A 21,848-nucleotide genomic window follows, 5' to 3' on the forward strand; every position below is an offset into this window, starting at 1 on the left:
TAAAAAGCTGTCATAAACAGGTAATGAATGTCAGAGATGTGCTCTTAGGTGCACTCAGAGCCGAAATATATCTAAACAAGCATACTCCTCACTGGGTGATACCTAGAAGAATGTCATAAAAGGTTTGAGAGTAGATAAGAAACCCCTAAATAAGCTTAGCTTGTTCACCTAGGAAGAAAATATTTTATTAAGTATTAGTCAACATCTTCTGGATACCTTTGATGTAGAAGAGTTTAAGTATTGGGCTGTTCTATGTATGTTTCAGAACACATACCAATTAAGTTAAATGTAGTTGACATTAAGATGTTATTAAACATTTATCTGATACCAATACTATCATCTAGGCTTAAATTCTTAAAGACAGAAATAGTGGGCATTGCATCTGAAAACACCTTTATGATAATCCTATCTCCTGACAAAGAGCCAAAGGCAAAATGTGTGCTTTTAGTTTTTGTTTTAGTTGCAAAATTAATTTAAGTCCACTACACTTGGCACTTATTCACTTACCGTCTTTTTAATGCTGTCAATAAAGATATTATTCCCATTACTCAGATGAGGAAAATGGGGTCTTATGAGGTCAGGGTCATTCCCTGAGAAATGTATTAAATATCAAAGCCAGGATCCAAGGCCAGGTTATCTGTATCTAAGTGCCTGACATAATGGGAACATAAATGTTTATTGAATAATTAAGTTATAGACTCTGGGTAACTGTATGGTTCATATAACTTGCTTGGCAACTAGTTCTAAATTATAAGCAATTATGGGGAAGAAGGGCAAGTTCAAGAGACATCTGGATGTTTCAGATTACTTTCCCCTCACCTGTCCTGTGGCTTTCAGAAGCAGTGGATTTTTAAAATGGGTTCTTTTCTCTTTTCTGCCCTCCACCAGAGGGTGCTCATAAGCAATTAAATGAGTGAGCTGTAGAGAGATTGAACTGAGAAACAAGTGCCATTTTAATTCACAGCATGGATTTTTGGCCTCTGTGCAAAGTAGCAGACTTTAAAACAGAACTCTTCACTCATTTTTTAAAATCTTATTTTATTTTTTCAGTGTTCCAAAATTCACTGTTTATGTACCACACCAAGTGCTCCATACAATACGTGTCCTCCTTAATACCCAACACCAGGCTCACCTATCTCCCCACCCCCACCACCTCTAAAACCCTCAGTTTGTTTCTCAGAGGCCACAGTCTCTCATGGTTCATCTCCCCCTCCAATTGAAATAGCTTCTTTGGCTTAGAGTTGTCTTGCAAATAATAACAAGTCTGCCTGCCTGAGCTAGTATCTTTATAGAGGTAAATCTAACCATTCTCACTAAATAGGTGTGGGAGAAATTATGCCAGTAGGCAGTGTTAGGCTGGTCTGATAGGGCTATATTCTTATATAACTTAATTTTCAGAAGTACTCTAGTATTCTGAAGTACTTCAGAAGCTTGTCTAGTATACTTACTAGAATCAAATAAAAATGCAAGAATGTTGTTATTGTCTGAATGTTTAGTTTTATAAAAGTATATCTTTTTTTGGAAAATTTGTTAATTCTGCTGCAGTGGGTAAATTTTTATCTCCTTATGGTATAATGTAGTTTTAGGAGCTGGGATGCAATAGAAGACTTTATTTATTTATTTATTTATTTATTTATTTATTTATTTAATAGAAGACTTTAAAAAAAAGAAAACTTTTTTGTGTTGAGCAACCTCTCTTTGATAGAATGCTGGATAATGTTGGACCAGTGCAGGAAGTATGAAGGTGGGCAGTTATAATGTAGAAAAGTATCATCAGGTGATTCTCCTTGTTTTCAAGAATCCCAACATAATCTTAAAAATATTTTCAAAACTTTTAATAAATTTATTCTTTGTTCAAAAAGGCAATTTAAGTATGTTATTTAGAATTTACAACTTGTCAAAGCTACAGTTCACATCTTGGGAATATTCACATATGACACTCACTGTTGATTAAGTGGAGCCAAATAAATAAATTAAAGTATTATAATGCAGTTGTTTTTTTAATTGAAAATTGTCCTCTGCAAATGTTCACTGAGGACCCAGGGTGCCCAGCTTATATAGCTTACAATTGAGAGTGTGGTTATCCAAGAGTGCCACAAATACGTTGCTTTGCTAAGGCATTTCTGCATACCACTGCATTAGGAAATGCTATTTATTTTGACAATCATTTCCTCAAAGATCCGTCTCAAATTATTTTTTCTTTTTTAAAAAATTTTAATTGAAGTATAGTTGACATTTAATATTATATTAGTTTCAGGTGTACAATTAGATACATTACAAAATACTCACCGTAACTGTAGTTACTGTCTGTCACCATACAAAGTGATTACAGTATTACTGACTATATTCCCCATGCTGTACTTTTCATCCTTGTGATTTATTTATTTTATAACTGAGGTTTGTACCTCTTTATCCTCTTCACCTATTTCAGCCATCCCCCTACTCCCCTCCTTTTAGTTTGTTCTCTGTATTTATGAATCTGTTTTTTGTTGTTGTTGTTTGTTCCTTTGTTTTGTTTCTGAGATTCCATGTATAAGTGAAATCATTTGGTATTTGTCTTTGTCCGTCTGATTTATTTCATTTAATGTAATACCCTCTAAGCCCATTCATGTTGCAAATGGCAAGATTTCATTCTATTTTATAACTAATATTCCATTGTATATATATTTACCACATCTCCTTTTTCCATGCACCCACTGAGGAACACTTAGGTAGCTTTCATATCTTGGCAATTATAAATAATGGTGCAATAAATATTGGGGTGCCTATATCTTTTCAAATTAGTGTCTTCATTTTCTTTGGGTAAATACCCAGAGGTGGATCATAAGGCATTTCTATTTTTAGGTATTTGGTTTATTTGTTTGTTTGTTTGTTTGTTGTGTTTTCCACAGTAGCTGTACCAATTTACATTTACATTCCAATCAACAATGCACAAGCATTCCCTTTTCTCTACTTCCTTGCCTACACTTGTTATTTTTTGTCTTTTTGATACCAGCCATTCTGACTGGTGTGAGATGGTATCTCATTGTGGTTTCATGTTGAACATCTTTTCCCGTGTCTGTTAGATTAAAAGAAACAAACAAAAAAACAAGTCAGGAGCATTTTAAATTATTTTCATATAAATTTCCTAAAAAATTTGTTTTAGAAATTTGGGATAATTAAAACAAAATATAGTACTTTGCAACTAGCTATAACATCTTTGAAGAATAGGTTAAGAGTCAAGAAAACATGCTTGTGCTATCATTGAGCTGTGACTTGGGGCAAACAACTTTACCTCTCTATATCTTAAATAGTAGTATTAGACTAGATCTTCTTGTGAGAAGAAACTACCTTTCATTTGGAATCTATTAGAGATGATGGGGCTACTGATGGAAGATGCTTAAGAGTAGGCTGGCAATAAACTCTCAGGAGAGTCCCATTACTAGCTTTGAATGGAGCAAAGGATGCTTGGTGGAGATAGTTTGGCGGCAGCACTTACTTCAGCTAAGACGTAAAGGTCTGTGATCTCTAGGGCGCTTGGGTGGCTCAGTTGGTTAAGCATCCAACTCTTGGATCTCATGTGAGTTCAAGCCCCTCATTGATTCCATGCTGGGTGTGGTGCCTTCTTAAAAAAAAAAAAAAATCTGTGGTCTCCTTGTTGGGATATCAGCAATTGATGAATCCAAAGACCCTTACAACTCTAATACCACATGAGTATAAAATGAAGCCATTTACAGCAGCCATCCTTGTTTCTTTCAACTCGGCTTGCTTGCATGATAGCATTCTTGTTTTTGTACACAGCAGAAAGCCTCAGAATTTGCTACTGTTGGTATTTATTTCATTAAACCTTACCAACGTGCCAAATCAGTTGAGGGCTCTAATACAGCAAGGCCAGGAAGAGAACACAGTTTTTGAGCTGTTTACACAGGAGTTTTGTAGATAATTGATCTTGACCTCCACATGTCTTATAATATTCCATTCCATTGGTTCCAGAGTATTATTAGTCACTTCCTTTTTAACAATGTGCTTTTTTCTTTTTAATGAGGTGACTAAACTGCTATTTAACCCTGCTACAAGAATGTGGCAGTGGGCTAGCCCAGACAAGTGGATGTGCACTTGGTAACTAACATTCTTAATAAGCTTGCTTCAACCTGCCACAAATTAAAGCTCTGTGACACCTCTAGCACATAAGTGATTTAAAAAAAAAAAAAGCTTGGATTGTGAATAAATAAGCTTTTTTTGATTTGCACTCTGGTTGGCAGTAAATGAAACTTTAGCTTCATGATTCAGTTTGGCTTCTAACTACTTTAATTTGTCTAACTGAACAGTGAGCATCTGAAAATTTTAAAGGGGTGATCCAGGAGTTACCTTTAGGGCTTCTTATTCATAAAAAGCTGTGGGTTGGTCAGAAATGTGTGACATAGTTAAAACTCCATGGCTTTTGGAATAAAATCTTTTTTGCCACTTAGTAGTTAATTAATCTTACACAAGTTATTATACTCCTCCAAGGCTGTTTTGTGATCTATGCAATCATATTTATCTCTAATTTGCAGGATTGTTATATATGGCTTAATCTGTGTAAGGCTCAGTATCCTTATCTTTAAAATGGGGATTATAATAATACCTATCAAGTGGGATTATTGTGACAGTTAAGTGGAGTAATGCATATAAAGCACACACGTAATACCAGTATATATTAAGTTCACAATAATAGCAATTATTATTAAAATATTTTTAAAATTACTAAGTGATTTCATGGTATTTGTACATATATTCTAGTCCATATCAAATTATATATTTCAAAATGTGTATAGTTTATTATAGGTCAGTTATACCTCAATAAAGTAATACTCAGTGATATGTGTGTGTGTGTATCTTCATTGCACTGCAATGATTGTATTTAATGCTGATGCCCAGTAAGACTCCCAAACCTAGATGGAACTAATTATACTAGTGACATGCTTGAAATATGGTTTAAAATTTTTCTTATATTAGTATTTTATGTTTTTATTAATTTTAATATCAATTATATCAATATGCTTAATATTTTAAAGTTAATACTAATATTTTTAAAACACAAGGCAATTGTATTTTACAAACTAATTTTTAAGAGATATATGGGGCACCTGGGTGGCTCAGTGAGTTAAGCATCTGCCTTCAGCTCAGGTCATGATCCCAGGATCCCTGGGATCAAGCCCTGCGTTGGGCTCCCTGCTTAGTGGAGAGTGTGTTTCTCCCTCTGCCCCCTCCCCCACTCATGCATGTGTGCTGTCTCTCTCTGTCTTCAAATAAATAAATAAAATCCTTTTAAAAATACACAAATAGTGAAGCTATAGTTTTATAATTTTTAGTTTGTGTTACTAAGTGTATCACACGCAGGGCAAGGATCCTGCAGGTCACTGAACTGAATCTTCTTAGTAATGCATTAAGATCATAGTCTAATGAGAGCTAGAAGGGATCTGAGAGGTCATTCATGTGGGTTGCTCTCAGGGAGGAGTATTTTAATAGTCTTTTCAGATTACTGTGGTTATTCTTCTTTGATAAACCAGAACTCAAAGTGATGGTTCTTCAAATGTTAGTTTTATTGTGGAATCTGCAGCCATATCAGTATACTTTTTGTACTTTGTTACAGTAAGATCCATTGGTCTGTCCTCCACTTTAATTAGATCCTTTACCAGTACGTAATTTTATAACATCATGCATTCATTGTTCACTTGGAGAGTATTGGTCCTTTGAGTTATGCAGATTTTCTAACATTGACCTATTCTATTATATAATATATATATAAGAAATAACCTGTTAACAGTACCACTGGTCTCATCAGAAAAGTCTTGAAAGGGGCACCTGGCTGGTTCAGTTGGTGGAGCATGTGACTCTTGATCTCAGGATTATGGGTTCAAGCCCCATGTTGGATGTAGAGATTACTTGAAAACAAGATCTTTAGGGGTGCCTGGGTGGCTCAGTCATTAAGCATCTGTCTTCAGCTCAGGTAATGTAATGATCCTGGAGTCCTGGGATTGAACCTTATGTTGGGCTCCGTGCAGGAAACCTGCTTCTCCCTCTCTCACTCCCCGTGCTTGTGTTCCCTCTCTTGCTGTCTCTCTCTCTCTCTCTCTCTCTCTGTCAAATGAATAGAATCTTCAAAAAACAAACAAAACAAAATCTTTAAAAAAAAAAAAAAAAGAAACGAAAGTCTTTAAGCATTAGGAGTCTGTGACATTTATGGTGGCTGATAAGTTTTCCAAGATTTTTTTACTTGAAAACTCAAGTTTTGTCATGGGCAGTTAATACTTCCAAACCTGTTCCTTCAAGGAACAGGCTTGCTTAATTCATTTTGGAAGAAAATCCTGTCAAATACTTAATACCAACCAAATAACCATAGGTTGCCTTCCAGTCATTTCAGTAATAATAGTGTTCTGTGAAAAAAGTAGTTCGTTCAGCACATAAGTCAAACAGTTACACTAGTGCTTTTTCCTCAGCATAACCATCATACTTCTTCATGCAACAGGAGTTTTATGCATACTTCCCATTTGTCACATAGAGAATATTAGAAGAGGTGTACTTGAGAGTCAAGTTTAGTTAAAAGTAATATTTTTTTCTGATTTAACAGGAACATTCCTAAGTTAAACTGGCATTTTTACAGTGAGTACATGGCAGTGGAGACTTTCACGAAGTTTAATGTCACTACCTTGATTTGTGCTAAGGTACCAATATGGCAGTTTTGCCCACCTTTGCTTTTCCACTGTCAGTATAAAAACAGTGAGAAAGTCAAATACCATCTATGTATCATTACGAAAACGATTTTGACCTTGTGGAACCCCTAAAAGGATCTCAAAAAACCTGTGTCTCTAAACCACATTTTAGAAATCATTGGCATAGTTAATATGTTCCTAAGATAATACCAAATTCTTTCTGTAAGAAAAAAAAAACAAAACAAAACTTCAAATAGGCCTTAGGAATATTTACTAATTGGATATATACTATTTGACAAATCTGTTCTTATTAAAGCCATCTCACAGAAAGCCTTTTAGAAAAGGAAATGTTACCCATTTTTATAGAAGAAGCTGAGGTTTGAGATATGAAATATTGATTGGAGTAAATAATAGAACAATAACTACCGAAAGTGTATTCAAACTCAAGACACTCAAGACTTTAGAAGTCCTTGCTTTCAAGAGAATCAGAAGATAAGCCACAAACTGGTAGAAAGATCTACAAAAGATACATCTGAGAAGGGATCTTTATCTAAAATATATGAGGAACTCATGGGGCACCTGGGTGGCTCAGTGGGTTAAAGCCTTTGCCTTTGGCTCAGGTCATGATCTCAGGGTCCTGGGATCGAGCCCTGCATCAGGCTCCCTGCTCGGCGGGGACCCTGCTTCTCCCCCCAACGCCTGCCTCTCTGCCTACTTGTGATCTTTGTCTGTCAAATAAAAAAAATGTTTTAAAAAATCTTTAAAATAGGGGCACCTGGGTGGCTCAGTGGGTTAAGCCTCTGCCTTCGGCTCAGGTCATGATCTCAGGGTCCTGGGATCAAGTCCCGCATCGGGCTCTCTGCTCGGCAGGGAGCCTGCTTCCTCCTCTCTCTCTCTCTCTCTCTCTCTGTCTACTTGTGATCTCTCTCTGCCAAATAAATAAATAAATTCTTTAAAAAAAAAAAATCTTTAAAATAAATGAGAAACTCTTAAAACTCAAAAGAAAATGAACCCAATTAAAAAATGAGCCAAAGACCTTAACAGACATCTTACCAAAAGAGATATACAGATGGCAAATAAGCATATGAAAAGATGTTCCACATCATATGTCATCAGGGAAATGCAAATTTAAAAACTACCTATTAAGGGATGCCTAGGTGGCTCAGTATGTTAAGCATCCAACTCTTGATTTTGGCTCAGGTCATGATCTCAGGGTTGTGAGATAAGCCCAGCATCAGACTCCATGCTGGACAAGAGCCTGGTTAAGATTCTCTCTCTCTCCCGGGGTGCCTGGATGGCTCAGTCACTTAAGCACCTGATTTTGGCTCAGGTCATGATCTCAGGGTCCTGAGATCAAGCCTCACATCAGGCTCCCTGCTTAGCAGGAAGTCTTGGTCCCTCTCTCTCTCTGCCTCTGCCCCTCCCCCTGCTTGTGCGCTCTCTCTCTCTCTCTCTCTCTCTCTAGATAAATGAAATCTTCAAAAACAATTCTCTCCCTCTTCTCTGCCCCTACCTCTCACTTAAAAAAAAAAAAAAAACACACATGAAAAATACCTATTAAGTGACCAAATTCCAGACCACTGACATCACCTAATGCTGGTGAGGATGTGGAGCAGTAGGAACTCTCATTCACTATTGGTAGGGATGCAAAATGTTACAGCCATTTTGGAATGGTTTGGTGGTTTCTTAGAAAACTAAATACTCTTACCATATGATATAGCAATTATGCTTCTTGCTATTTACTCAAAGGAGTTGTAAATTTAGTTCTATACAGTAACCTACACAAAGATATTTTTAGCAACTTTATTCATAATTGCTATAACCTGAAAGCAACCAAGACATCCTTCAGTAGGTGAATGGATAAACAAACTGTGGTATGTCCAGACAAGGGAATATCATTCAATACTAAGAGGAAATGAGATTTTAAGCCATGAAAAGACATGGATGAACTTTAAATGCATATTACTAATTGAAAGAGACCAATTTGGAATCACATTCTGGAAAAGACACACTATGGAGACAAAAAGATCAGTGGTTGCCAAGGGCAGTGAGGGGAGGTGGAGATGAATAGTCAGAGCACAGAAGATCTTTAGAGTGGTGAAAATAACTGTATGATATTATACAATGGATAAATGCCATTATACCTTAAAATGTGCAACACAAAGAGTGAACCCTAATGTAAACTATCGACTTTGAGTAATTATGATGTGTCCACGTAGGTTTATACATAGTAAAAAACACCATTCTGGTGAGTGATGTTGATAATGGGAGAGACTATGCCTGTTTGGGGACAGGGAGTATAGGAGAAATCTCTGTTCTTTCTTCTCAATTTTGTTGTAAACCTAAAATTACTCTTTAAGAAAAGAAAGTTTTTGTAAACAAATAAATAAATATAGATAGATATCTATATATCTCCCATGCCTTTCAACAACATAACCCATTTATTTATATATGTATACAAATTAAATATTATAAATATATATTTTATATGTACAATAGTTTAATTTAATTAAACCTAAGACCCATTTAATATATATAATAGCCAGTGAGATTTTTAGGCATGAAATTTCTTTTACCCCAACCTTTCTCCATCCCTAGGCATTCAGAAGATTATACTCTCAGATGTGCTTTATTTATTTAAAGGTATAGTATTAAATAGTAAAGGAATTTTGGCTTGATTTCATTTTGAATTTGTGAGTCTGTTTTGAATCTCTGCATCTGCGATCATGGAAATCAGAGAATTACAGTCTAACATGGCCAGGGAAAAACTGAATAAAGCCTTGAAATAGATTTGCAAATGAGTCACTGTTCTTCATTATATTAGGTTAAAGCAATCTTGTGATTGAGAGATTACCATTATATATAGGTTAATTAACTAACGTAATGTATGCAAATTTAAATTTTTTAAGGTAACCCCCTTCAACTATAAAGTCAAACAAACCAGCCCTAATCTTTTTTTTCCAGTTCCTTACAAAATAAATACCTCAATGATAGTAGTATCGGTCCTTTACAATTATATAACCATTTGGTTTCACATACATTATCTCAATTTCATTGGATCTTCATACCAACTCTGTGAGAGAGTACATATTGTATTACCCTATTTTGTGATTTAAGAACAGGTTCTATTACACTATTCCCCCTCTATATAACAAATAAGAAATACAGAAATTCTAAGTGATTTTGACCATAGTCATGGGACAATTGAGTGATTCAGCCAGCCTAGAACCTCAGCCTTCTGACTTCACATCTTTTATGTGAATTTAGGTTATGAGTCCTATCAAACATTTATTTCAGCCCTAAATTTCGTGAAATCACTGTCTGAGTAACTATTGTCCCTTCCAAGGGGTTGCTAGCCCCACAGAGACTGCCCCATCTTTATTCCCTTGTATCCCTTTTTCTGTGCCTGTTCCTATGTGCATCTTTTAAACTTTCCAACTTGTTTATATGTTCCTTTAGGACAGACTTCTATTTAATCCACACTGGGCATATAGTAACTCAGAAATTCCTAACCCATCCCCCTGTCCACCTCCCTTCTAAAATGCTGTTTATTTCCCAGAGTCCATAGTCTCTCGTGGTTCATCTCTCACTCCAATTTCTCCCCCTTCATGTTTCCCTTTTCCTAACGTCCTCCATGTTATTCCTTATGTTCCACAAATAAGTGAAACCATGTGATAATTGACTTTCTCTGTTTGACTTATTTCACTATTGCTCAGCCATCAGAAAGGATGAATACCCAACTTTTGCATCAACTTGGATGGAACTGGAGGAGATTATGCTAACTAAGTACTGTGTACTTTTAATGAACACTTTCTTCCAGCTTCTCTTAAAGTCTGTCTTTTAATTTAACATGATTAGGCTATTAGGCAAAAGTAGTCACAGTGGAATCTAATAATCATTTCTTTTCTCCAGGTCCTAAAAATAATGATCATTGGAAAGATAACAGGTCTTCTGTCCATTCAGTAGGTTCAAAAGCCAGCTTTTACATACCTTAATACATATAACCCTTGCAAAAGTCAGTTGAGGAGTGGATAAAGAAGATATGGTCCATATCATACAGTGAAATATTACTCAGCCATCAGAAAGGACGAATACCCAACTTTTGCATCAACATGGATGGGACTGGAGGAGATTATGCTGAGTGAAATAATTCAAGCAGAGAAAGTCAATTATCATATGGTTTCACTTACTTGTGGAACGTAAGGAATAACATGGAGGACATTAAGAGAAGGAAAGGGAAAGTGAAGGGGGTGAAATCGAAGACAGAGACAAACCATGAGACACTGTGGACTCTGAGAAACAGACGGAGGGTTTTAGAGAGGAGGGGTGTGGGAAGTGGGTGAGCCTGGTGGTGGGTTTTAGGGAGGGCAAGTATTACATGGAGCACTGTGTGTTATACGTAAACAATGAATCTTGGAACACTACATCAAAAACTAATGATGTATTGTATGGTGACTAACATAACACTAAAAAAACAAGTCTGTTGAGGTAGTTAAGGCAGGGATTATTCACCTCAATAAATGGAAAATTCTGGCATAGAATAGAGAAATGACTTCCCCAAGTGCAGGAGGCTGGGAAATAAATGAATTGAGATTTTTCTGGCTCCTGGTCCAAGTATTTCCATTATACTACACTGCTTCTTATTGTCAGTGACATTTACCATCATTATTGTTTCATTATCAGAGGATTTTAGGGTGGGGGAGGAGGACTTTTTTTAATGAAAAATATTGTGAAAGTAACGTGACTTGAAATTTAGCCTGTAAAAAAGAAAAGAAAAGAAATTTAGCCTGTGCTTCTTATCCAAATTAGCTTTGCTTTTGTTTGTACTAAAATAAAAGCAATTGAGCCAGTTGTAACAAATGTTGATGAATATGACAGATAGGAAGACAGAATTATATAGTTTTGCTTTTAAAAACTATTATTATTAATCAGGTTTTCTAGCATTTGTAAGAGACAACGCCAAAACATCTAGATGCCAAAACAAACTAACAAAACCTCTAACTAGGGGGCACCTGGCTGGCTCAGTCAATAGAGCATGGGACTCTTGATTGCAGCATAGTGAGTTGGAACCCCACATTGGACATAGAGATTACTTTAAAACATAAATAAAATAAAATGAATAAAGTGGCAAAGGTTATACCCCAAGTTAAAAAAAAATTTAAAAACCTCTAACCAGACTAAAGAAAAAATAATCAAATACAAATGATCTTTATCAGTATAATCTACATGAGAGCACACACCTCACGTGATTGAAAATACATGTGTAATCATGTGACATTTGCCTTTTTCATTCTAATATTTGTCTTCAGATAATTAGCTTGATTATAACACATGTTTGAATTGTAGTTATGACCAACCCACTGTTTTGTCCTTGATTGGTCTCTATGAATTTACAGATATTTGGGTTTCCTTGTGTATCAGTTTAATTCACACTTCCCTAAAAGTTACCAAAAGTGTTTCACTGTGCTAATGGAGACCCTATTTTATTTTTAAAATAATGAAAGAAACATGATATCATCATTACGTTAAATAGACAAATGTGTCATTTCATGAACACCAAAGAAAAACACCCTCTTTGGGCTATTTAATATTGTTTTAATTCCTCTAGATTGACCAAAGTGACGTGTATTCATATTTGCTCATATTTTCCCAAATTTAATTTAAACCTCAAATTAGTTATTTAATATCTGACCCACTAAAAACTTTAGTAGGAGTAAACGTATTTGGCTTTAATTGTGTTGGGTAAACTAGGCAGATTCTTTGGGTAATATATCATAATGGTAATAAAAATTAACTGAGTTAACCATTTGTGTGCCAAGGACTGTGCAAGGTGCTTTACATATATTGTAGATTCCTCAGCTATAACAATCTGATATTGTGGTTTAATATGATTAAAACATAATGACATTGTTACCATCTGTAGAAACTTCTTTTTAATGCCTTCAGCAAATGCTATTCCAGGGTACCTTCCAAAAGAGGTTTATAGAGTGCTTCCCTGGGAATTAGTAAACTGAAGTATTAATTCTAATTAGAAAAGTAACAGACACACTGGTGGTGGGTGGGGATGTGGAGATATATATATGATTAGCTTTATTTTAGGCCTGTTACAGTATCCTGGAACACTACTCTTTTGTCTTATGAAAAGTGACCTTGACTAAAAATAAACTTTGGGACTACATCAAAATAAAAAGCTTCTGCACAGCAAAGAAAAAAACCAACAAAATTAAAAGACAACCTACTGAAGGGGAGAATATATTTGCAAATGACATATCCAATAAAGTGTTAGTATCCAAAATATATAAAGAACTTAATACAACTCAACACCTCAAAACCAAATAATCCAATTAAAAAATGGGCAGAAGACATGAACAGACATTTCTCCAAAGAAGATATGTAAATCGCCAACAGACACATGAAAAGATGCTCAACATCACTCATCATTAGGGAAGCGCAAATGAAAACCAAAATGAGTTATCATCTCACACCTGTCAGAATAGCTAATATCAAAACACAAGAAACAAGAATTGGTGAGGATGTGGAAAAAGGGGAACCCTCTTACTCTGTTGGTAGGAATGCAAACTGGTGCAGCCAGTCTGGAAAACAATATGAAGTTTCTCCAAAAAGTTGAAAATAGAACTACCCTAGGATCCAGGAATTGCCCTACTGGGTATTTACCCAAAGAATACAAAAGTACTAATTCAAAGGGATATGTGTACCCCAATGTTTATAGCAGCATTATTTACGATAGCCAAATTATGGAAGCAGCCAAAGTGTCCATCAATTGATGAAAGAATAAAGAAGAGGTGGCATATATATACAGTGAACTATTATTTCACCATAAAAAGGAATGAAATCTTGACATTTGCACTGACATGGAAGGAGCTACAAAGTATAATGCTAAGTGAAATAAGTCAGGCAGAGAAAGATATGCCATATGATTTCACTCGTATGTGGAATTTGAGAAACAAATGAACATAAGAAGAAAAAATAGACAAACCAAGAAACAGACTCTTAATGATAGAGAACAAACTGAATGGTTATCAGAGGGAAGGTGGATGGGGAGGGGGAGGATGGGTAAAATAGGTGATGGGGATTAAGGAGTGCACTTATTGTAATAAGCACTGGGTGATGTATGGAATTGTTGAATCACTATGTTGTATACCTAAAACTAATATAACACTTTGTATGTTGACTGTGCTGGAATTAAAATAAAAACTTAAGACCGCTGGGGACCTTTGACGACTGAGTCGGTGTTACAGCTTTTGTATTATTCACTCCCTGGGCTCTACAAGCAGGCCAGGCATCATATCACCTTACAGGTGGTATGGAGGAGAATACCAAGATGTATGTTGGTAATCTGGGAACCAGTGTCAGCAGAGGAGAGTTAGAAAGAGCTTTCAGTTATTATGGTCCCTTCAGAACCGTGGACTGTGAAAAATCTCCAGGATTTGCCTTTGTGGAATTTGAAGATCCTAGACATGCAGAAGATGCAGTGTAAGGACTGGATGGGAAAGTGATTTGTGATTCCTGAATAAGAGTTGAATAATCAACAGGCATGCTTTGGAGATCTAGTTTTGATAGAATACCTGCCCAACATTCCTTTGATCCCAGTGATAAATGCTATGAGTGTGGTGAAAAGGGACATTATGCTTATGATTTTCATCGTTACAGCCAATAGAGGAGAAGGAGGTCACAGTCTAGATCACATTTAAGATGCAGAGGTAGGTGATACTCTTGCTCATGTAGCAGGAGCAGGGAAAGGAGTCAAGATCAGCATTTCCTCAGCCATCAAGATCTGTGTCTCTTTCAACATCAGCTTCACACAGAAGATCTAGGTCTGGTTCTATAAAAGGATCAAGATCCCTGTTGAGGCCAAGGTCAAGGTCAAGATCCAGGTCTCTTTCACTACATACAAGAAGCAGCCAAATTCCAGATCTCTACCTCCAAAAAGAATTCGTTCCCCATCAGGAAGTCCGCAAAGAAGTGCAAGTCCTGAAAGAGTGAAGTTCTCAAGTTCACCTTTTAGGGAAAGGTCATTTCATTTACATTATTATAAGGGATTTGTGATGTCTGTAAAGCATAACCTAGGAAGATTATTTCTGTCATCCAGTCAAAATGGATCTGGATTATAACTCTAAATTCACAGCGATAATGTGAATGTATTAACATCCTGTGGTCTGAAAATGTGGGGTTTTATTTGGCACATTTAAATAAAATATTTCTAACTAGAAAAAATAAATATAAATTAAAACTTAATAAAAGAGGGGTGCCTGGGTGGCTCAGTTGGTAAAGTGTCTGCCTTCAGCTCAGGTAATGATCTCAGGAATCTAGTCTGCCTCCCCCTTTGCCCCTCCCCCCATTCCTCTTCGTTCTCTCGCTCTCTCTTTTTTGAAAAAACTTAAAGAAAAAAATAGATTAGAGGGGGAAAAAAAGAAACCAACCCTGCTGACATCTTTTTGGGTTTTTTGGAAGATTTATTATTTGTCAGAGAGGGAGAGAGAGAGGGAGCCCAGGCAGGAAGAGAAGGAAGGGGCAAAGGGAGAAGCAGGCTCCCCACTGAGCAGGAGCCTACTGTGGGACTCTATCCCAGGACCCTGGGATCCTGACCCAAGTCGAAGGCAGGTGCTTAACTGAGTGAGCCACACAGGCATCACTCTGCTGACGTCTTGATTTCAAGACTTTCAACCTCTAGGACTGTGAGAAAATAAATTTCAGTTGTTTAAGCCAAAACAATAATAATAATGATGATAATGATAATAATAACCTTGACTATTGTAACATGCCATATGCAGAAAAATTTCAAATTTTCAAAGCCTTCCTGGTTAACATAATACTGGGGCTACTAAAGTGAGCTTTCTAATCTAACTTCAGAAATCTAGAAAATATTGGGGCACCTAAGTGGCTCAGTCCATTAAGTGTCTGCCTTCGGCTCAGGTCATGATCCATGGGTCCTGGGATAGAGCCCTGCATCAGGCTGGCTCCCTGCTCAGTGGGGAGTCTGCTTCTCCCTCTCCTTCTGCCCCTCCCCCTGCTCGTGTGGGAGTGTGTGAGCTCTCTTCTTTCTCTCTCAAATAAAATCTTTAAAAAAAGAAATCTAGAAAATCTCTAAAGGAGCTTTTTTGAGACATTGCCTCATTTTGTTTACGAATGGTGGATTCTTCTTTTTGCAGATGTGTCTTGCTGAATCAGGGCTATCCTATCCCTGCCATCGACTTACAGTGGGCAGAAGATCTTCACCTGCACAGACCCGAGAGCAGTCCGAAGAGGTAAGCTTTTTTGCCAAGCTTTTCGGTGAATAGGAGGCCTGTCCTCCACCTACCTGCCCACTTCCTATTCTTTTTTATCTGCCACAGCAGTGAATAGGTAAAGTAAATGTAGCATGAATAAAATCTCAGTAATTCCTGAAGGCAGAAACTTTTCATGTGAGTTTATTGCTAATGTGCTCCTTCTTGGTCTATAAGTTTCATGTTTCATCAGACAGAATTCAGGCGGATTGGTTGAAATGAGTTTTACTTAGAATTGACAGGTTGACAAAGGATTTTCTTCATTGCCAACTATATAATTGAGTACATTTATTAAGACTGATCCTGAAGGTCCTTTAACTCATTGAGTTGGAGCACCTTCTAGGATCCAGGTATTGTGCTTGATACTATGTAACAAAGATGGATAACAATATATCCATACCAAGGTGCTCAGAGTCAAAGGAGATAGATTAATAAACTAATAATAATGGCAAAATGTAACAAAAGCATTGATAGCGCATAGAATACTATAGAAGCAGAGAAGAGGGGCAGATAAGATTGAATATGTTTGTGTATAGGATGTACCTGTGTGTATCTTTGTGGGTCTGAACAAAAATGTTAAAAGGCAGTATCTTTTCCATGGCTACAAATAGCAATCTGAGTCCAACTATGACTTTGATTATAAGGTAATGGGAAAGATAGCTTGGGTATAACAATTTATCTGTTAAAAAGCATTTATTGAGCTCCTACTATGTGCTAAAGAAAAATCATCACCATGACTTAAAAAGTGTATGTGATGGGGTCATAACTAAATAGCACAGGAAAACATTATTTAGCTCAGTGTTTTCAGTCCAATAAAACATTTTTCCATTTATAGTATATACAAAATATGGTTGTGAATTTTTATTTAAACTGACTGTGTTTTGGACACTCCCTACAGAAGCTGCCACAGGACTTCTCCAGCTATCCTCTGAAATGCATTTATATCACTTAAATATGTGAAAGGGAAATGGGACTGCATAAGCTCCATTCTAGTCCATGATCATCCTGTGAAAATGATAATTTGCAATTCTGGTTTTTAACATTTTTTTTAGAAATCCACAAATCCACAAATTTTTAGAAATCCTGCTACAAATATTACTATACTGTTTTCTTAGGCCTCTAAAAATGTTAATTTCCTTTAAAGAGCCCACACCATTTTATTCAGCATTTTATCTCAATCATCTTGAAAGAAAACATGTATTGAGTTTCACTGCTTGGCAGAAATTACCAGAAATAATTTACTAAACTATTTCTTTCTTGTGCGTGTGTTTCTAATGCTAAAGTAGGTTGTGCTTCAACCCTATAATGGATAAATCTACTACATTAAAATGTGGTAGCTTCACCTAAAATTTCTGTTTCTGTGCTTGAAAGATGATAGATACCCATTTCACTTCATTTTATTTCCTTCTCTCACTTTCACCATTATATGTGTTATTTGGGTGGTCCCTCCAGCAAAAATAAGTCAATCCCATACAGGAAGAAATAGTGTTTATGAGGCTGGCATACTGTTTAGGTTAGAGAAGAAGGTAGAGTGGAATTAAGTGGCTTTGCTAAACTGAAAGAGCCGCAGTCTTGGGAATATCTTAAAATGTGATTATTTGTGATGAAATCATTATTTTTCCTTCCCTGGCTAACTGTAAATATCACCTTTTTAAGGGGCTAGTGAGAAATGGGCAACTGTGACTCAGGCTTTTATGCTGCCGTAGAATTATACAGCTGGAAGGGATTTTTAAAATTTGATTTCCCCTCTTCTATCCATTCATCCCTCATTCATTTAAACATTTAATGTCTTCTAGGTGCTTATCATTAGGACCACAGTCTGTATGCTAAAAGAGCTCACTCAAAATATCCCCTCAAAATACACCTATGTTTTATCTCCAGTAACAAGGCAATCAGTTCTATTGTTGAGCAGCTCTGTCTCTTGATATCTTCTTTAATTAACTGGAATCTGTGTCCTTGTATCTTCCACCCAATGGTTCTGCTTCTCTTTTTTCTGCTTTTAACCCTTTTCCTACATGATTTCATGTTTCAGGACAATTACCATTTTTCTATTGATTGAAGCCTTGAGTTAGGAAGAAGATATGTAAGACTAGTAGTTAAATTTAAGCTTTGAATTTTATGGATTGTAGTTATGTGTCCTCTAGCTAGGGGAATTTTTTTTCTTACATCCTCCTTCTGGTCCTGCAAGTATTTTTTTCTTAATGATAATTCACCATTTTTCTTTCCTCCCCAGCCTTCCCTTGCTTCTGAGCCTCCTTTTAAGGATCTTTCTATATATGAATACCTAGCTAATACCTTCCTCTCCTTTCTGCAGCTGCTTGAATGGGACAAGATAGGGGCCCATTGACCCAGACTTCTTGAGAATTGTCCAGTCCTTAGTTGATTGTGGAAGAGAGGGGAGTGCCCCAAGATTAAAACAAAAAAAAACAAAAAAAAACAAAAACAAAAAAACCTTCCAGTGTAGTAGATGCTAGTTAGTAACTTAAGGAAACATTTATTGAATGCTCACTATGTGCTAGTCAGATGGATATAAACTGGTAATTTCATATTATATAATGTTAAAATTAAGCAAGCACAAGATACTAGGGCACAATTGTGGGGGTTGAAGGCATAACACTCAAGAATGTTTGCAAGCAAAAGCCATGTTTGCCTTATGCACTTCTGTAGCCCTAACATCTAGTGTAATACCTGGCACATACCAGCCACAAAATAAATATTGGTGAGTGAGTATTTCTTAAAAAAGAAGAAGGAGAGGGGAAGAAGGAAGAGGGAGTAGGGAGAGGAAGAGAAAGAAAGACTATAGGAATTTATATCCAAATCAAATTATAAAGAATGAGGCCCAGTCAGCCAAATGAAGAAACATGGAAATAGTATTTCATTCAAAGGAAACCGCATGATCTGATGTAGTGTATGCACAGAGATGAGCACAGTTTGGTGGTGTTCGTGCAAAATAAAGTGAGAGACAAAGATAAGAGTGAGGTGATGGGGCACCTGGGTGGCTCAGTGGGTTAAAGCCTCTGCCTTCGGCTCAGGTCATGATCCCAGAGTCCTGGGATCGAGCCCCGCATCAGGCTCTCTGCTCCACAGGGAGCCTGCTTCCTCCTCCCTCTCTGCCTGCCTCTCTGCCTCCTTATGATCTCTCTCTGTCAAGTAAATAAATAAAATCTTTAAAAAAAAAAAAAAAAAAGATAAGAGTGAGGTGAAAGTGAATGGGTCTACAGGTCAAGTTGGGAACTTGAACTCTGGGCAGCCATTGAAGGCTTTTAAGTGACAAATGATTTTCTTTCCCCAAATAACATTTTAGAGAAGAGTACTTTGCTGCTGTGCAGAAGGTAATGTAAGGGAAGGAAGACTGGAGGCAGAAAAATCAGATATGAGTCTATTGTAATAGCACAGTTAAAGGATAATGAGATCCTGAATTAGAACTGGTTACTGATAGGATTTATGGGAGGAGAGAAAAGGAAGAGATAAGAATGATACCTAGGTTTTGGTATAAGTGACAGAAAATATTCATTCAGTATTCATTTGACAAGTTCTGATTACATGCCCCTCTGTGCCTGGTATTGATGTAGGTGTCAGAATATGGCTGTGAACAAAGCAAAGTTTTTGCATAAAGGATCTTATACCTAATAAAATGAAATTGAACACAGATAATTGCCAAAAATTTGTATTTCAATTTTTAAAACTTGGTGAGACAAGTATTCAGCGTGTCTGCTGTGGTCCTACCATTACTATTTGGTATTTCACCTCAGGCAGACAAGCTAAATAGTAATCAGGTTACTTCTGAACATTTCCATCTGCATGCCCACTATACATTCACTGTGTAAAAAATTGAACTTACCATATCTCCCCAGAAACCTGTTTCCTTACCCATATTAATGATCATTGCCAATCCAAGCCAAAACTGTTCATTCTAATCACTGAGGGACCTCCTGTTCTTTGAAACTGTACCAAATGAACTGATACATTGCGATTTTTATGACCCTTTCCTTTTGACTATTCAAATAAGTATATTTTTATGTTTTCCTTTGGAATGGGAATTTCTGGAAGGCCTGAACCATGTTTTATCTATCTCTGTATCGCTAGCTTTTAACCTGTTGATTTGATATAAGTAGTTGGTGAAAGGAACATCTGCTTCAGTTACAAGCTTGCCTTAGTGCTGAGTATATGTAGAGTCTAAATTTTGTGTCAAATGGTTTGGTTCTTTCTCCTCTAGGAATGTTGCTCTGATTTTTCCCATTCCCTGTTCATTAAGTGTTCTCTTCTAAACTTGCCTGTCATAACACTTAACACTCGGTATTATAATTATCTGTATATATTATATAGTATTCCTTAAGAGAATATAGACTGTATCTTTCACACAGGTCTAGGCAGTGTGGCATTTACTAGGGGTTTGTAAATGTTTGTTAAATGATAATGGGAATAAATGAATGCCGATAAACAGCCGAAAGAGAATCATGAATTTTTTTAGCTGTTTTTCAAATTCTGAGTAAATAACTTCTCTGAATTCAAAGAGTTTTAAGGCTGCCATGGCTAAACCAAGAGATTATGTATTCTCATCTGCAAACATTAATGAAAAAAAGATTGTTTATCTCATTTTTTAGAAAAAGCTTTTCCTAACCTGTTAGATGGCTGATAAGAAAATGTGAAGAGATTGGGAGTTCCTTATACATAATTAAGTAGCTCATTCTTGCAGATACTTCAATAATTCATATTTGAAATATACTTTTTCCAACAAAATTGGCTTTTTAGATAACTCCCTTTGAAGATGTTGTTGTAGGATTTTGCTTTCTGTGTCTGAAGAGATTTGGGAACTGTACACTTTGTGAAGACAAAATGAATAATGAGTTAGTTACATAGGCACAAGATTAAAATCACTATCTTACTATGATATATATAAAGTTCTGTTGTTATGGAAAGGGGCTATTATTTGATTAAAAACTGGATTAGGAGAAGGAGTTTAGATGTGGGGGAGTAAGGTAAAAGGAGTGAGAAAAAAAGATGATATGTAGAACAATTCTTTTTCATCTCAGTGTCCTACAACCCTAAAACCCTAAAACCCGATGCCTCTTAAAGGGAAGGGTGAATGTTAGGCAAGACGAAGTGAAGGCTGAGATGATAACTTAGCTGATAGAGAATGTGACAAAGTTCATCATACTGGACCTTTGTTTCTTTCCATTAGCCTGTGAACCTGACGAAGCATCCTACAGGAGTATGTAGTGTACCTTTTAGATCCTGCACCTTCACCTGTTTAAGAAATCAGAGTCTCAAAGTTCAGAGACCTTCATGCTCTAGATATTTGCGTGCCTGAAACACAGAGGGAATTCAAGCACAGTAGTAGTCCTATAGATGTGTTGTTTTGTAGAGGATGCTCCCTTACTACTTTGAAATGAGAAAGGGTTTTTGATTTTTTTTAAAAGATTTTATTTATTTATTTGTCAAAGAGAGAGAGACATAGAGAGCACAAGCTGGAGGAGTGGTAGGCAGATAGAGAGGGAGACTCTCTGCTGAGCATGGAGCCCTTTGTGGGACTCGATCCCAGGACCCTGGGATCATGACCTGAGCTGAAGGCAGACACTTAACTGTCCGAGCCACCCAGTGTTCCAGTTTTTGAATTTTTAGCTGTTGAATTGCTGAAACTAGAAAATCTTTGCCCTACAAAGCAAAACACTAAAGTAAGATTAGGATTATAAGTAGAACCAAGGTGTCTGTAAGAAATAGTGGTGCAGTCAGAATAGCAGAGACTGCTTAGGACAAGGACCATTCATTTTTACTCATCCAGTAAGTATTTGTTCATTATCTTCTCTAGTCAAACTATGGGGAAGACTTTCTGTTGGATAAGGGGGAAAATGTTACAGTTCTGGGCATTAGTGTTTGGTTATGCCCAAGGAGG

General features: G+C 36.5%; 1 protein-coding gene and 1 pseudogene across 3 annotated transcripts in view; both read left to right on the forward strand.

Moving 5' to 3' along the window:
* Window positions 1-14,803, forward strand: part of LOC308340730 — a 42,520-nt pseudogene extending 27,717 nt beyond the window's left edge. The window contains exon 2 of the transcript in view: window positions 13,967-14,803. The product of the transcript in view is annotated as an uncharacterized misc_RNA (transcript). The remainder of the gene's footprint in view (window positions 1-13,966) is intronic.
* FAF1 (Fas associated factor 1) overlaps window positions 1-21,848 on the forward strand; it is a 464,195-nt gene that overhangs the window by 299,336 nt on the left and 143,011 nt on the right. For both annotated transcript variants that reach the window (XM_080801413.1, XM_080801414.1), the window contains one exon: window positions 15,842-15,937. In XM_080801413.1, coding sequence (XP_080657539.1) covers window positions 15,842-15,937 — 96 coding nt within the window. The remainder of the gene's footprint in view (window positions 1-15,841; window positions 15,938-21,848) is intronic.

Source organism: Martes martes, assembly GCF_963455335.1.
Source record: "Martes martes genome assembly, chromosome: 4".
Taxonomy (NCBI): Eukaryota; Metazoa; Chordata; class Mammalia; order Carnivora; family Mustelidae; genus Martes; species Martes martes.